This window comes from Protopterus annectens, chromosome 14.part0 (genome assembly GCF_019279795.1).
Source record: "Protopterus annectens isolate FY-2018-M chromosome 14.part0, PAN1.0, whole genome shotgun sequence".
Classification (NCBI taxonomy): domain Eukaryota; kingdom Metazoa; phylum Chordata; order Ceratodontiformes; family Protopteridae; genus Protopterus; species Protopterus annectens.
In genome coordinates, this window is record NC_056748.1 from 465,261,167 (window position 1) to 465,278,626 (window position 17,460).

At 36.3% G+C, this 17,460-nt stretch overlaps 1 protein-coding gene across 1 annotated transcript in view; it reads right to left on the bottom strand.

Moving 5' to 3' along the window:
* Positions 1–3,658: 3,658 nt before the first annotated feature.
* LOC122788682 (vomeronasal type-2 receptor 26-like) overlaps positions 3,659–17,460 on the bottom strand; it is a 152,992-nt gene continuing 139,190 nt past the window's right edge. The window contains exons 8-9 of the mRNA XM_044055577.1: positions 10,268–10,391; positions 3,659–5,668 (exon numbers count right to left, since the gene is read on the bottom strand). Of these exons, the coding sequence (XP_043911512.1) occupies positions 4,755–5,668; positions 10,268–10,391 (1,038 nt within the window). The 3' untranslated portion in view covers positions 3,659–4,754. The remainder of the gene's footprint in view (positions 5,669–10,267; positions 10,392–17,460) is intronic.

Consider the following 17,460-nt stretch of genomic DNA (forward strand, 5'->3'; position numbering starts at 1 on the left):
ATATACAAATTATATGTTTTATGCTACTATTACATGTATATTGCGGGAATATTTTTGGCAGGGAATCTCAGGTCATTTTCCATTTTTTCGATTTTGCAGGGACACAACTGTCCAATGAGGGACTGTCCACGGCACATTGGGACAGCTGGTAACCCTGGTGACCATGCCCATGTCGCTACTGGGGTTGCCACCTTTTCCAGTTGCCAAGGTGGGATATTTCCGGGACTCACATCTGAGTTTACAGACCGACACATACACACGGTCACTATATAGCATAGAACTTCACTTGTTTGCCTAAATAAAAGCTTATTGTTGTGGCAGTTTGGTTGCTTATTCTGTTTCTTGTGTCATTTAGGTATTTCAGTTACAGAAATAACCAATTCATGCTACCATTACATTAAATACGGGATATCATTATGTCCTACACTCTTAGCACATTTGCCATTTTAATATTTTTTCGGGACACAACTGCCCATAGAGGGACTGCCCTCGCAAAGTGGGACAGGTGGTGACCTTAGTCGCTACTCCTATGTCGGTGCGGCGCGCTGACATGCTGCTGTACACCTTCTCTGAGTATAACCACTGACGGTGCATTGCGGCACAAACGCGTCTCATGCGTATCCTTTGCTCCTTGGACGGGTACACTTAAGCCTTCGTGGGTTGTATTTGCTTCTCCGCTTAGTTGGGACGGGTACTATGTTGCATACTCTACGTGCGTTTCATTCTGCACGGGCCCTGGCTGCTGCCATTACTATTATGGGCGGACCGTGGCAGTCAGCACATTAGGTTGCTCACCGCATGCCGGCTTAGCCACGCCTCCGGACGCATCCTACTTGGGCTCGCTCACGTACACTACGCACGTGTCTGTGGTTGCGGTGCACTCTCATTAATATGCATATGGCGCTACTACGCCGGCTATTCACTGCACCGCCGGCGCAGCCCTTATGCCGGCCTTGCGCCGAGCTTCATGAATCCCGGGGAAAATCAATTAAGATTTCAGACTCACTCTTTTAATAATTATTAATTTTAATTGCTTATTGACAACAGCATAAGCATGTGAGGAAAGCTGTTGTCAGTTTAATAAATATTTAATTGCAGCAGTGTTACGTAATAGAATTTCTGTAAGGTAAAAATACATTTTGTTAGTTAAATCATTTCCTCCTCCTCCTGTTTTTTTTTAATCTTCTAAGATAAAGAGATAATATAATATTATGACACAAGAGATGTTTAGAAAAGCAATGCAAATTAAATTATTAATGAATAGTCACATAGAAGTACTTTGAGTTTTTTATTTTTTTTTTTATTTTTTTTTTTTATTTCTTTAACCAGGGCTTCTTGATGAAGGAATGTTTGGGGTTTCTTGGAAGAGTTAACATTTCCATTGTGTTTTTCATTGTGCCTTTTCATTTAGTTATCTTTTTGAAAGATAAACTTAAACCAAGATTGGAGACAAGCTGTTTTGCTTCCTGAACTGTATTAAAGGTTCTTTCTGCTGTGGAGTGAAACATATTAAATAGGAACAAAAGTTGAGCTTTGATGCTATTTTGTTTAAGCTGTTTGATTATTGGCCAGAATTCCTTTCTTTTTTTTCCAGTATTTTTATTGTGTAATCATGAAAACTTATAAAAGTCTACCCCATTTTAATAGTGATTTGGATTATACAGTTTTTTAAGTCAAGTTCTTTATCTAATAAAAAAGAGAGACTGCAATTGATTTTGTGGAGGAAACAGGGTTCTTGGAGATGGGTTTCCCAGTAGATTGGTGGACTCTGTCAATAACAAAAGAAAAGCCTTCTCGTACATCATAATTTGTTCTTCTTTAACTATCCCATCCAGATCATTTAAGACTGTTTACATTTCTTTTTTTGGAAGAGTTTTGATTCTCAGTCATTTTCTTTAACATCTCAGTTTGTTTAAGACTACTCTTCTAAAGTTTATCAAGTTCTGATTGAAAAGTATCAGTTTTGAAGGACAATTATTATAAAGAAGTTAGGACTTGTTGAAATTCCTTTTTTACTGTTTGTTTGTTGTCGTTTCTCCTGAAGAAGTTCTGGATGAATTTCTTTGTAAATTCCAATGTAGTATGTAAGAAAAGAAAGAGCTTGACAGAGCATTTACTTCTTTCAACAAATCTTTTACAACCAAAACTTACTATACTATTTTAGCAATAGATTGATCAAATATTTGGTTGTAATGTTTGTTTCTTCTATACATTTTAAATTAATAATTACAAAGTTCACTAAAGAAGCTGGCTTACTTCCACCATATTAGTTCTGCCTTCCAATTAAGCTACTCTTTTATGGAAGCAGAGAACCAGGCATGTCTCACATAAAATGTGTTCCTTAATGTATAAGTTAATCCACTTTTGAAGAGACTGTGATCTGCTAGCCTGCACAGGTCTGCAATATTGATGGATATGAACCTTATAAATCAAATCACAGATGAGACCATAAGTTTCATAAGTAGTTACTACATATGTAGGGCAGGACACATTAAGGAGTGTAATACAATTCCCAATTGCCCTAAGTACTCTCTACATAAGCAGCTTGCCCAAGATCCTACAATAGGCAATTACAAGCTGAGGGAAGTAAACACTGTAACACAGGAAGTACTTTATTAACAGCCTTAATCCTTTTTGCCAACTGCCAGACATATGTTGAATCTGTATGAGCTGTAAACTGACTATAGCATCCTAACATAGCTTTAAAATAAGTTTATTCTATGATAAAAAAAAAATCTGGACTGGTCCAGGGGTGATATTGTAAAGCAATCTGTGGTCAGGACAATGGACAACGCCCAGTCATAAAGACATATATACTAATGAAGCAATTGTAGAAGATTTGTTTGGTTTCTTATGCTGACTATGCACTGAGTCAGATCAAAACCATTGTGTGTGAACCCATTCACATATCCTGATTTGAACAAGCACAAGTGAATCCTGAACTCAAGACACAGTAGTTACAAATAAGTACACCCTGGTAGCACAACACATCATGCTCAGCAATCTAACTAAATAAAGGTGTGCGTGTGTGTGCGTGTGTGTGTGTGTGTGTGTGTGTGTGTGTGTGTGTGTGTGTGTGTGTGTGTGTGTGTGTGTTTGTTTGTATGTGTATATATATATATATATATATATATATATATATATATATATATATATATATACATATCTATATATATATATATATATATATATATATATATGGATTCACTTCAGAATCTCAAAATACTGACATCTTGAACTTCAGTATCTCATGACCATGAAGCCGAAAATCCATAAACCCGAAACCCCAGAAGCGCAAAATTTAAAATTGCAACTTCTATGCAAAACATACCGCACATACAGACACAAACATAAACCTCCCTACAAAAACACAAACACCTACCTGACATACAAGTAGGGGGCAAGCCCCCTGCACCCCCCATGTCTCATATGGGCTTTGTATTTCTGTTTTACCCAGGGGGAGAGAGAGACTATTTGTTCTACGTTCCTTTTCTCTGATTATGTTGTGCACTATAGAATGAGTGGGTCCAGCATTAACAAGATTCATTGTCAAGAAAATAATCATTCTGAAAGGTCTTGCTGGTTCTGTTGTAAAGATTTGTGATGGTCTAATAAATTGTAACACAATGAATGTTTGTTTAAGTGTTTTGTCACAGGATTAATGTTGTACTACTTTATTTATTTTTTACAGAAGCAGCATTTACAATGTAAGTCAAGAAGGATGCTGTTTTGCCATTTAGTTAATTATATTTGTTAACTAGGTAGGTGTGCTGATCACTCTGACCTTTTTTATCTAGGATCCTAGCACAAGAAATCAATTAAATACATGCATAATAGTCTTAAAAAGCAAATTACATTGTTTTTTTGTCACATTTTGGCCCCAGTTAAAAATCATACAAGACATTACTTACAGTGAAATACCAATGAAAGTATTACTAACTACATATTGAAATGAAGACTATAAATTCAAAAGGAGAGAGAGAGAGAGAGTGAGAGCAATTATAGTTCATGATTACAATTTCAGTTCCTCTAGTATAATAGAAAATGTATTTACATGTGTACAAAGAAGCACAGTTTACCATTCCTACATTTTAGGATCAGATTTTCAGTTAGCTTAGTTACTCTCTCTGTTAAATACAGTAGATGGTATTGTCTTACTTCATTACAGGCACCTGATATTCCACTAACAATGCTTCTCAAATGTATTTATTTATAATCCTTGCTTATGTTAATTCTAATTATGATACTAAGATTGTCTTTCGAAGCCAATGAAATGCCAGTGGGATGCTTGAACATTCAGGTATGAAACAACAATCTGTAGAAACAGTTTTTATGCAAACATAGTATACAAATATAACTGTCAGACTACAAATACTTAGAAAATAACTTCCAATGATGCTTACATAGAAAGACTCATTTTGTTCTCTGTTCATAATGAAGTAATACATGCAAAAAGACATTGATACTGCATTTGTAAAATAACCCGGTTTCTCTAGAATATATATCTGAGGCAGTCTACTAATGATTTTCTTATCCAGTTCTGCGTTGATTCTTTATCAGACAGAAAATACAATTTGCATTAAGATTCTAATTAAATAAAACATTTTCCAAAAGCAAATGCTTTCCTCTACTCAAAACAGCATATCATAAAGAAGTTAGTCTGATACAACAAGTAGCAGACATTATGACTTCAATAATCATTTTATATTAATATTCTAAAAAACATACATGAGAAAACACAGACTAAGGCAACTTTATTTTTTAATAAATGTTTTCTTGCCTACTAAATTTTCCCTAGTATTTAGGTTGGGTTGCAGTAAAATGACGTAGCATTTGTAAACAAATATGCAACCAAGCAAACCAGCAGTAGAAGACAAGATAGCAAATATCTCAACAGCAACCATGTATTTGCCTTTTGTGCTCATATATGCTGGAATGAAAGAAAGCCAAACACTTACAAACACCAGCATGCTGAAGGTGATGTATCTGGCTTCATTATAACTGTCAGGTAAAGACCTAGCAAGGAATGCGACTACAAAACATATAGTAGATAGAAGACCCAAGTATCCTAGCATACAATAGAAGAATGCATTTTTACCCTCATTGCATTCCAGTATTATATGGCTCCTTGGTAACTTAATATCCATCTGTGGAAATGGAGGAGAGACAAGTAGCCAAACGGCACATATAAAAATTTGCACTAAGCAGCAGCACACAATTAGAGAATAGGGTATCTTCACACCCACCCATCTCCTCAATGGGCTGTTTGGATTTGTTGCTTTGAAAGCAATAACAACCGTAATGGTTTTAGCAAGTACAGAAGCTATACTAGTACAAAACACAACACCAAAAACTATCTGACGGAGCATGCAGGTCACACTTATTGGACGACCAATGAACAGTAAGGAACAGAGGAAACATAGCTTAAGAGTGACCAGAAGAAGGTAGCTAAGCTCTCGATTGTTGGCCTTGACAATTGGTGTGTCCCTGTACTTGATGAAAATACATACAACTACAGCTGTGGTAAAGCACAGGAAACCTGCAGTGATGACCATCAATATACTTAAGGGATCCTCATAAGCTAAGAACTCCATAACCTTTGGGACACATTCATTTTGTTCGTCATTCGGCCATTGATCTTCCTGACATTTCAAGCAGTCACTTGCATCTGTTGAAGCATAACAAAGTAATAGTTTAATGAGCAGCTCTAAAGTCACATTATTATAATTGGTCAAACATAAATAAGAACATTTAAGTTTAATATGTCACTCAGAATGTTTGCTATTATTCTGCTTTATTATTTGAGGACTGTGAACGTCCATCACCAATGGTACTTTTGCAGTACTTTAACATATTGAATTTGCACAATTTTTTCACATGTATTTCATGCATCATTGCTGACTTTCTTTGAAGCAACATTTTTTTGTTTCACCACTGCTAATTTTCGGAGACATATATATTATTTTGTATCTGTCTGCTTATTGTTATTTTGTCTTGAAAGTTAAAATATACTGTTTTGAAACTGTTCTCCTTGGCTTCCACTGAAAATGGGTCCTGCCCACTCAGATTATCCCACTCAAGAAATAAACTATGAAATAAGAATCTGAAGAAGCCATTAGACATTTTATCAGGTGTTTCAGATATAGAACAGATTAGTCATAAAGAAATAGTTTTGTATTCCTTTGTTGTGCAGCTAAAAATAGGATTTCTAAATAACAAAAGCAGCAGAATCAGATTTGTACTGCTACATTTAAATTATAAATGATAAAAAAAAATGATTTGGGGATGCATTTCTTTGAAGTCCTTGTGGTATAGTTTCTCGGTCATTACTAGGTCTGCAGTCCAGGAGACAATTAAGGAACTAGCTAATATTCCTAATTGCTCTGATTGAGTGACTTGCTGAGGATCACACAGTAGGCAGATGAAGGTGGAAAGAGAAGAGAAAAGAAAATGATTGAATGTATTCATGTTACACCCAGTCAATAGCAGGGACGTTGCTATGGCACTGTAGTCACTGTACATCTACTTCTCATATTAAACATGGGAAAGAGCACCCATTTCTGTTTGGAAGATAGTTTCTTGACAGAAGTGCCACCCTGATTTGGGATTTCAAAGCATCACTTAAGTATGTACAGCATTCCTTATGAAAAAAAAAAACATAGCTTTCTTGTTTATAACTGCAATAAACATACCAATCCAATAAAGGATTGTTGGACCACAGATATTTGAATGGTTTTCTCTTTAGTTGAGCACAAGACTTCATCAAAAATAATCACTCAGCATAAATTACTTCTTAAATAATAGAATAAACTTGTGTCACTTTAATCATCAATCACAGAGCATCTGCATTTAAAGCACTTGTATAATTTTAAAAATAAATATACAACTAAATATGAAAAAGAACAGGACTTAAACAATGAAATGTCTTAAGCACTACTGTTCTGTTTGCAAATGAGTGCATTTTCAAAAAAAAGTGTTAATACTCATTGTAGAATAAAACTGGTGACTGAGTGATGTTTAATTCTAGTATAAACAAATCTCACATGAAGTGTGACATGTTTAACAATATGTACTACTACATGTTCAGAAGTGTATGAGTAGTAACCCAAAGGGACAAAACTACATGCTCCAGAAGCAACCAGGGATTCCACCCATTATTCTTCACTTGCTTCTAGGGAGGTTTTTACTTCCATCAGCATCTCTGCTTCATTAAATTGGACATGATCTTGCTCCTATCTTTAGATTCCCAGGACATGCGTTCTGTAGCAGTCACAAAAAGTAACTTGTATAACCAAAACTATATTCCACAGAAGCAATCAGGATTTCTGTATATTATTCAACAATTGTTTCTAATGAAGATCTTAATTCACTCAGCATCTCTACTACAGCTAACGGGACAGGACCAACTAAAAGTTTTCCTGTCTTTAGATTCACGAGACAAAACATGTTTGAAAGAAGTTTCCTTCTTGCTACATACTATATGCTTATAAATAGTGTCCCACATTTGACAACTTTAAAAATGTCAGTAATGAATCCATTACTGTATTCTCTTTCTTTGACCTTAAAATTGCAGTAAAATGGTCCATTTTTTACAGATGTTAGGTAAATTGACTCGAGCAAGTTTTTGGAAAATGATGGGAGGGCACCAAATGCAGTTATTTCTAAGATAAAAGTTAGCACAATCCCATGTGAGAACTACAAATGCTTTTGATTTATTACCAAGATTCCTTATTTTTGATTGTTTTTATTGCAGAGAGATAGACTACTTGCTACAGTACAAATACATCTGTTGGCAAATAAAATTAAATGCCAGTCAGTTATTATATTAAACAACATTGTGGACAGTTGAATGTTTACTAGAATTGCACACATTGTGCAAACAGATCGGTGGTACAGAAAACATTTCACAGAGTCTGTTCTTACAGCAGTTTGTTCTCATCTTGTTCCTTTTACAAATATTTATGCATTTTTTAATCTGATTTAAGTGCATATTTTTTATGACTAATCGCATGTGTTTAGCTTTTATTATTTAAGGTTCAGGATATGCTATTTAATAATTTCTGATGATGTCCCACTCTTAATTAAAGAGACAAAAGCACTCAAGTATTTGTTATCTAGTGGTCCTTTTTAGAGTGGTGTGCCTGACAATGCCCTTGTTTATGCACTGTTTTCCAGACTCATGTTTACTATAGCAATAACCCATGCCTGGGTGTGGGTAATGTTGGATTTACCCACGGTTGGTGTGGTTTGGTCATGAGGGTGAAGCCCGAGTGGCCAAACAAAGACAACCGTGGGTAAATCCAAATCCAGCATTACCATTAATATTATTATAATGACATTATTTAAGAAAAACAATAATTACTTTTCTTAAATAATAGCATTGTATAATAACTCCTTGCTTCCCTTCCACAGCTGTCTGGTATTCTGTGGCAGTTCTGATGTACTGCGCATGCGTATACTTATGCAGTACATCAGAGCTGTGGGCAAAAGCAACGGAGAAAGCAAGATCTCCGTTGCTTTTTACAACCTGTCTCGCTATGTTAAATGGGTTTAACATAGCAAGACAGCTTTAAAAAAAAGCAACGGAGAATCTCTGTTGCTTTTTTTAAAGCTGTCTCGCCATGTTAAACCCATTTAACATAGCGACAGTTTGAAAGCAACGGAGAAAGCAAGATCTCCGTTGCTTTTTAAAGTGTCTCGCTGTGTTAAATGGGTTTAACATAGCGAGACAGCTTTAAAAAAAGCAGCGGAGATGCTCCGTTGCTTTTTGTAAAGCTGTCTCACTATGTTAAACTTGTTTAACATAGCGAGACAGGTTGTAAAAAGCAACGGAAATCTTGCGTTCTCCATTGCTGTAAAAAAAAAAAAAGAGTTATACTAATGGAAAAAGTCCGGGCGACCGGACCTTTTTCCATTACTATAACTCTGATTTACAATGTGCACGCTAACCAATCAGCGTGCACGTTTTTGAATTTTAATGGGGGGTCGTTGTATAATTTGCTTTTGTTGACAGACATGCTACTGCAAACTCAGTATGAATGTTTACAATGTATCTTTGCACCAATGCTTTTTAATAGAAAATTGTCAGTCAAGGCTTCCTAACATATTTAGCATTAAACTACTTCATGTGGTAAAGCTGTGTGGAAGTTAGGCAAGCACAAGGAACAAATGAAACTCTTAGGAAGTATCATTCATCACAACATCAGTTCTTCCATTACTCAGGCTTTTGGCCTAGTCCTTTATGGCTGAATGCATTCTTTTAATGTGCTGATTGTCTATCAGTTTGGTGCGATAGAAGCAATTATTGCAAAGTATGTACAACCTAGTTACCAGTATGTTTATTAGTTGAGGTATTGAGATGTTTGTGAATTATGTGATGAAACTATTGAGACTCTTGCAGAAGTCTTTTAAATGCACTGCAGCTGTTAACTAGCATTTAACTACGCAAAAATACTTACATCATCACTAAATACAAGCAGTCATAAATAACAGGTCTTACATAGCAAACAAAGGCTAGTGGAATGTGATTCCTGTACTATTCATGGATGCTTCTCTTAAAAATGCTGAAGACTGCTAACCGTCACAGACCCATTCTTTTAGCTCCCACTTTATAATCTACCATAAGCAAACCATTTCAGTTAATGGACTGGCAAATAAAACAGTTGGTTATGCTGTCAGTTATAGTTCCTTTAATCATGTGGGTCCCTGAGAAATGTCAAGGATGCCATAGAAAAGATAGCAATAATTGTGTATTTGCATGCATAAATATGTTGTTATTCCTCTTCTTCTTTCGGCTTTTCCCGGTCAGTGTTCGCCACAGCGGAACTCTGGTCCGCTAATGATTGTCAGTAGATTTTTATGGTGCCGAGGCACCAGCTTGATGCCCAACCTTCAACGAAGGCATGTCCATTCACGCATGTCTTTCGAATGCCACTCATCCACTGGGAGGACATGCAGACTCCACACAGAAGGCGCACCAGCCAAGAATCGAACGGGAGAACCTCTTGCTGTGAGGCGACAACGCTACTGGTGCACCATGTATGTGTGTGAAATGAGATGAAAAAGAAAGGTGAACAATATTAATTAGCCTGCTCAATTTCTGTAGTAGGTTTTTGTTTCCATATGCAAGCTTCTCTTTGCAACAGTTACAGGGATTCAGGCTTGGAAGCAATAGAGTGCTCACATGAATACAACTCTTACTCAAGTTAAACCTTTCATTGTGCAAACAGACATTATTCTACAGTGCATATTTTAAAAAGGGGTTCACCTGTATGATTTGCAATTTCACCTGCAGAACATGGAGAACAATCAAAGCAGCAGGCTGGCTGTCCCCTTCTAATATTTCTTCTGTATCCAAGTGGGCAGCTCTCACTGCAGACAGAGCAAGGGATCTAGAAACCAGAACATGTTTAATATATTACAGTCTCTTCCAAATATTAAAACACTAACACTCCTGAAAAAACAAACAACCTTCAGTCTAGAAAGGCAGACAAACACAATCACACCTATGAACTTCAACATTACTGCACAGTTATGTACTGCAGCCATTATGTCTTGTGCAATAACAAGGCATTAGAATTTCCTATTAAGATATTCAGTGATTCTTCAATAAAAAAGTTGTTAAAAATAACAACACTACTGTTTTACAGATTCCTTCAAACTTCACATCATAGTAAATTGTCTGGCTTAAAAATTGTTTTTTACTGCATGACATATTCCTAACTGTGAGTGGATCATTCTGATCTTCATCATTTTAGTCAACATTTCTGCTGTTTCTGTCCATTAATCCACCTTTGGCCTTCAGTATATCATCATTTAACATAATCACAACTGTCTGTATCATTTTAGACTGTCATACAGTCTCACTAGATATGTAGTTATTGTCTCTCTCTCACACACACACACACACACACACACACACACACACACACACACACACTGGTTACAACTAGCTTAATTTCGGATTCAGGTTACATTAAAAAAGAAGGATATGTGTAGGGTCAGGTTTGAAAGCCCTTTGACATATTCATGCTACATTTTAAGTGAATGTAGAACACATAGAAATCGAGTACAAGACAATACATAGCTGTTATCATTCACGTATCTGTCTTCAAAACAAAATGCAGGCCAGATTGATCAGAAGAGGGAGGTATTGCTATAAATGAGTACCATGTTCTTTTACATGATACATGGTTAGTAGACATTTCTATATTTAACTAGGATATTGAAAAGGTTGCTAGTGTAATATGTTTTGCATTAGCAAGCACTTTCTGAAGGGTGCAAAGTCTAAAACTCAACTGTTTACCATTATTTAGTGACTGCATTGCATAACATTTTACGAGAAAGCCACACATTTTTTGAGGAACAGAATGTAAATATGAAGAAAAATTTAAGACAGGAACTATTTCCTCTTTGCACACACACACACACACACACACACACACACACACACACACACACACACACACACACACACACACACACACACACACACACACACACACACACACACACACACACACACACACAACCATCAGTTATAGCTACTTGTATTATTGGATACCTCAGAAATCTACTAGACATGAAGTGAATAAATTCTCAGATGTTGGTCCATAAATGTATCGCAGCTTGCTGCTGTCAGAATCATACAGCTCAACCCACTGCAGCTCCCCTCTGCCCTCTCACTTACTTAGATCAAGAATCAGAGACAAAAACACAAAATCAGGAACAGATTTTAAACATTTATTTTATGTACTTAGAAAATTGTTAGACTAGCAAGCTGTCACTGTTTAGTAATTTCAGTCTACAACTTACCAGAAAGTCAGGCATTTTTCAAACAACACACCAAAATACCTGTCAACTTCTTTTTTCAAGAATTCTGGAGAAAGCCAAAAATAATGGGGGGGGGACAAATTTTAAATATTATTTGATTTTATTTATTTGTTAGCAAGGTAAACTCATTGGAAAAAATGTTCATTTTTGGAGATAAGCAGGAACACCATTTGATTAAGTGACTTGCTCAGCATCACACAGTATGCAAATCAAGGTGGAAGAATTCAAACCTTGTAATTTTTCAATACAGGAAGCAGTTTATTAGCAACTCAGCATCTTAAGTGCCAGGCAACTCTAATTTAATTAATAAGTTAACATAATAACAGGTATTGTTTGGTCAAGACTTTTTCTTTATAAGTAAGAACTATGCAGCTCTGACTGTCATTACTATCTAACCTAAGTCTCATTGTTTGTTAGAAAAATAAAAACTTAAGTCAAGATTTCCTGAACATAAACAGAAAGCTCTTCCACTCCCTAAATTGCCTGGTAGTTAGCAGTGTCTAAGACATTATTTATAATGTAGTTGTGCATGGCACAGGTGGTGCTCACAGTTCTCATAAATTTCACAGGTCTGTCCTATACCAGCAGTTCCTGAAAGTGGTCCTCCACAGGAACACCTGATTGGTAGGTGTGCACACACATGCCACATAGACAGACACTTATACTCAATTACCATGTATGATGGAAACTCTTCTCCTGCTGTGACTTGTATGGCAGGTCCTGCCAGGATGTTCTCCTGCTGCTCCATTTTTTATGTAATACCATGTTGTGGAGAATTACACAAATGATGAATATCTTAATGCATTTGCCCAGATCATTTTGAAGTGCCCTCTTGGAGGTGTCTAAACATAAGTGTTCTTTCATAACCCAAAATTTCTAATCTGTTATGTTTTGTGTTTCAGAATCTGCTGAATTATGGGCCATTTCCCACATGATCTGAGGGCTGTGTTTTAAGGTTTGGGTAAATGTAGCATCCCCTTTAACACACAATACATGACATATTTTACATGTTTTTTTCACACTGAATAAATAATTGAAATTGTCATGTCTAGGGTCTAGCTGGGGGTGCCTTCTGTGCAGAGTTTGCATGTCCTCCCTGTGGTCGCGTGGGTTTCCTCCGGTTTCCTCCCACATCCCAAAGACATGCAATAGGTGAATTGGACACTCTAAATTGGCCCTAGGTGTGAGTGTGTGCATGTGTGTGCTTTCTGTAGAAGGTTGGGCGCTGGGCTGACAACTTGACACCGTAAAACTCCACTGCCAATCATGAGCGGACAGATGATCCGCTGTGGCAACCCCTAACCGGGAAAAGCCGAAAGAAGAAGAAGTCATGTCTAGGGTCTAACCTCTCCTGCTGCTAATACCTTGTAATAGCAAGCACTTATTTCTAAGACAACACATTTCCTGTTTCCTGACCCCATACTACTCTAGACGTGATAGTTTTTTAGTTCTGAAAACAAAAGAAAGAAAAAAAAATGGCAGCGATAAGGAAACAAAGTCTGCCTGGCCTTCAGGAAAAAAGTTATTTAGCACAATGTAGACGACAATGGAGGCTAGCACTCGAAAAGTCACAACTAAAACAAAAAGTACCAGTGGAGTAAAAATTAGGGCAGCGAAGCTTTGATATGGGAATGTAAAGCCTATTGTCTAAAAATATAACAAAAGAGCATATATCATTTTTGAAGCACAATTGGTTATATTATGTATCAAAATATTCATTGTGCATGCATTATTATCAGGTTTTTGAACATGAGATTTTTTAATAACTTGAAAAAGGTTTAAAAAGTATTATTTCAAGCACTTTAAAATAGCATTGAATGCAATTTGGTTATTTGTACACTAGAAGGAGTGATGAAATAGATTTATTTATGTACGTATTTTATATGTTTTAATTATTGAGTTTTAAATAAAAGTTTTTAATTTATGAATTAATTATAGGCATGAATTGTAATAGGAAATGATGTTTTAGCAAGGATTCAAAATAAAGCTTGTTTTCCAACAACAAAAAAAGCACGTTGACAAAGGCAGTAGCTAAAGGGATCATTTTAATAAGGAGGTAATGATGATTTTATATTGTATTCATGAGCTCTAATTATTCAATAAGCAAATGTATTTAAGTTGAAGGTGAAGAGTATGTATTATTCATTTGCATCTGAGGAAGTGAGTCTAAACGAAAACGCAGGTGTGGAGACATAGCGTTTATGTTTTTTGTTACTGGAGCTGTTCTGTGGATTTTCGTGCTACTTGTGTAGTTCTGTGGTGTTTTCGTCATTAAAACTGTGAAAAGAAGAGGAGCCGTGTCTGTTTACTCCACTGGTACTTTTTGTTTTAGTTATTTAGCACAATGCTGTTTGATAAAAATCTGTAACTTAATAAAGTAAAAATCTCAACAAAGTTGATGTGTAGGGGGCATAAACAGTGATGCAATAGCATTTGTGCCTCACAGTATTTGGCTGGGCTCTTCACTGGGCTGCCTTCTGGGCAGAGTATACAAGCTCTCTCTCTCTTTCTCTCTCTCTCTCTCTCTCTCTCTCTCTCTCTCTCACTCTCTCTCTCTCTGAGTTTACCCTCACCAGAATTTGTTTGTCTTCTTTGTGCCCACTGATTATTAGTTGAATATCAGAAGAGGTTCTGCCTCCTCTAAGACCCTGCACTGGATTAAGTAGATAATCAGGAAATTAATGAATAAATTAAAAATGTGCCTGAGGTTTTTAATCCAAAAAACTTTACTCATCACAGAGTAGACAGTGTACTCCTAATGACACTCTTGCCCCATTCCATTTTCTCTTGCATATAATTCAAAGTGTTCATATAGTTTTATTTCTTATTTTTAAATCACAAAAAAAAAACATGTTTAAGGTAGATCCTTTTCTATGTGCCACTAACCAGTAGATGTCAACAGTAATACTCATTACCCAGGACAGAGCATCCTCACAGCTACACTGAATTGCTTTGGTATGTGATGGCTTAATGTAAATTGCCAACACAATTCCTAAATGTTCTGCTCATGTAGATCATTTAGATGTAGTTAGCATTCCACCTATATGGCTTGACATATATCTGTGTTTGAGATGTTGCGTATGCATGTGCAAGGCTGGCAATAAAATAAAACAATAAAACAGTCAGATAAAGCTGGGCTGTAGGAGCATGTAATACAAGTGCAAACAGGTACATTCTCCCCAGCCTGCCTATACATATAACTGGGATCAAAAGACCTGCAGAAGTGGCCTTAGTGGTTATTTTGTGGCCTAATATTATTGTGGCTCTCAGCTGGTTGCCAGCACTGCACCTTTGTTTTTATTAATCACTCAGGTATAGTAGCACAGTGTGCCATAACAGGAAATGATGCATTTCTCCAAGCAGATTTTATCAGATGCTTTTCCAGAACTGAAATGGTATTGGTAGCAAAACAGGGCAAATCTCCCACATGCTGTGACCCTTGGAACCCCTATTAAATAATCAATTCTGATGTCACAAGTCCATTAAAAATAATTAAAGACTGTTTTTAGTTAAGGTCATTTTATTAAGTGTGACTTGAATAAACATTTGCTGAAATTTACTTCATGAAATATCATGCTACCCATGAAATGTTCACTAGCAGTTCATTATGCCGTGGTTTATCTATTAATGCAATAACACGTACAGCTGTTATGCTTTCTTATGTCATGAAGCAGTGAGTGATGCTGGATTTTTGTAAAATGGAAACTCCCATCCTTCAGGCTATCTTAAAGTGCAATAAGGCATTGTGGACTTATACCTTCATCACCAAGTAGCACTTGTTTATGAATGCAGACATTCTCTTTGCTGATGGAAAACCAAGCCAAATTTTAACTGAAATAATTTCATGAAAACTAAACGTGAAAAGTAGGGAAAGGACTGGAATTCAAAAAATGTTACACTGGGAGTTGGTTAAGATTCTACTTTTAAAGCTTAAACATTAGCATCTTAAAATGAAAAATCCTGAACAAAACCTTTGAATACAACTGTGACAGATGGGAACACTTGCCACCAAATGTGAAGACCAAGTTGGCATTTGAGAAGTTTGAATCCCACCAATGTCAATCATTGTATCACCCAGGTCTAAGAGGGATAAGGGTTGTGTACATTTGATCTGTTGCATTGTCCCAAATAGGTCTGCTGGCCAGCAGAACAATGGTCTCTAGAAACCTACCACTTGTACAGGTTAAAGTAAAAAAAGAAATGTGTACACAAATCTGGTATAATAACCAACTCATATAAAGCCTGATCCCAAGAGCATAACATAATGTGCACTGCTATCCTGAGCTTCATAGGTAAGTACTAAGTTTCTGCCCTTATGGACCATTTTAAGCCTATCCAATTTCCCTCAAAGGTGAGAACCAAACCCTGTACCTTGTGGCTCTGAGGTGTTGTATACCTTATATTTGAGCATCCAACCTCCATACCAGAACTGGGACCACACAATGGCCAATTTCAGAAATGCATCATAGGTCTAGCACCCCAGGACCCTTTCTCTGGGAAACAACATGTCTTTTAGTGTCCCCTAATCCATGGTAACTGCCTTTTAAACAAATTCTTATTGTTATGTGTGCATGTGCACACACAAACAGTCACATTTTTCCTACAGAAGGCTTGACAGGTTTCTCCAATTTTCCATAGTTTCTTTCCTGGCATGATTCTGCTGCCATCATCCTACATATGGCTAGGGGCCAAACATACCAGTTACCTGCCTCTACTGATTTGGCTATTTGTAAATTATTATAAAATGATATCTGACTGGTATTATACTCAAGTGATCTGACAAATTAGAAGTAGACAACACAAACTGGCAACCTAAATGCTAAAATAATACCATATTCTCAGTTAACAAATAGTAATGCAGACATAGTCATATCCTTTTCAAAATGAATGAAAATGTTACTTAGACAAAAACACAGTGCTGATACAAATTATTTATGCAGGCATAAATAATGCACAAAGAACAGAAAATAGTAATCCATTGTACAAGACAATTGATTTAAAGGAAAACCTTTGGCTAACCTGGGCAAATATCTTAGCTGTCTCTTATTGCAGAAATACAAGACTTAATTATTCTAAATTAGTCAAAAATATTATACAAGGAAGAAATGCATACAGCATACTATCACAGATGAATTCACCAAGATCTTCCAAGCAAGTTTGACTGACTTTGGTTTCAGCTTTAATTATGTACATTTCTGCTCATCATTGCTGTTCCCATGGAAACAATAGGTAAACAGATTTTCTACATTCAGACCCCTATATGCAATTGAGGAGTTTCTCAGGAAAATGTGTTAACTATAACAGCTATTTCCTCAACACAGATAAAAGGTTCCCCATTATATGATCGAAGATGCATTTTTTTGAATGCATCTTGATCGAACTTGAAAGCACAAAATGGCAAAATACCGAAACGGCATATAAGCGAATTCTTTCCCTGGGAAAGAAATTGCTTGGCCGCCTTCGTTATTTTGCCATTTTTGTCACTGTAGTGTGATCTCAGAGTTGTTATATTTAAGTAGGGGGGTGTGGGGGTGAAGCCTCCCACTTTATGTAATGTTTTAAAGTTTTTTTTTTCTTTTTTCTTTTTTGGAATAGCGATTTTTTTTCCCCTGGGAAAAAATCGCTGTT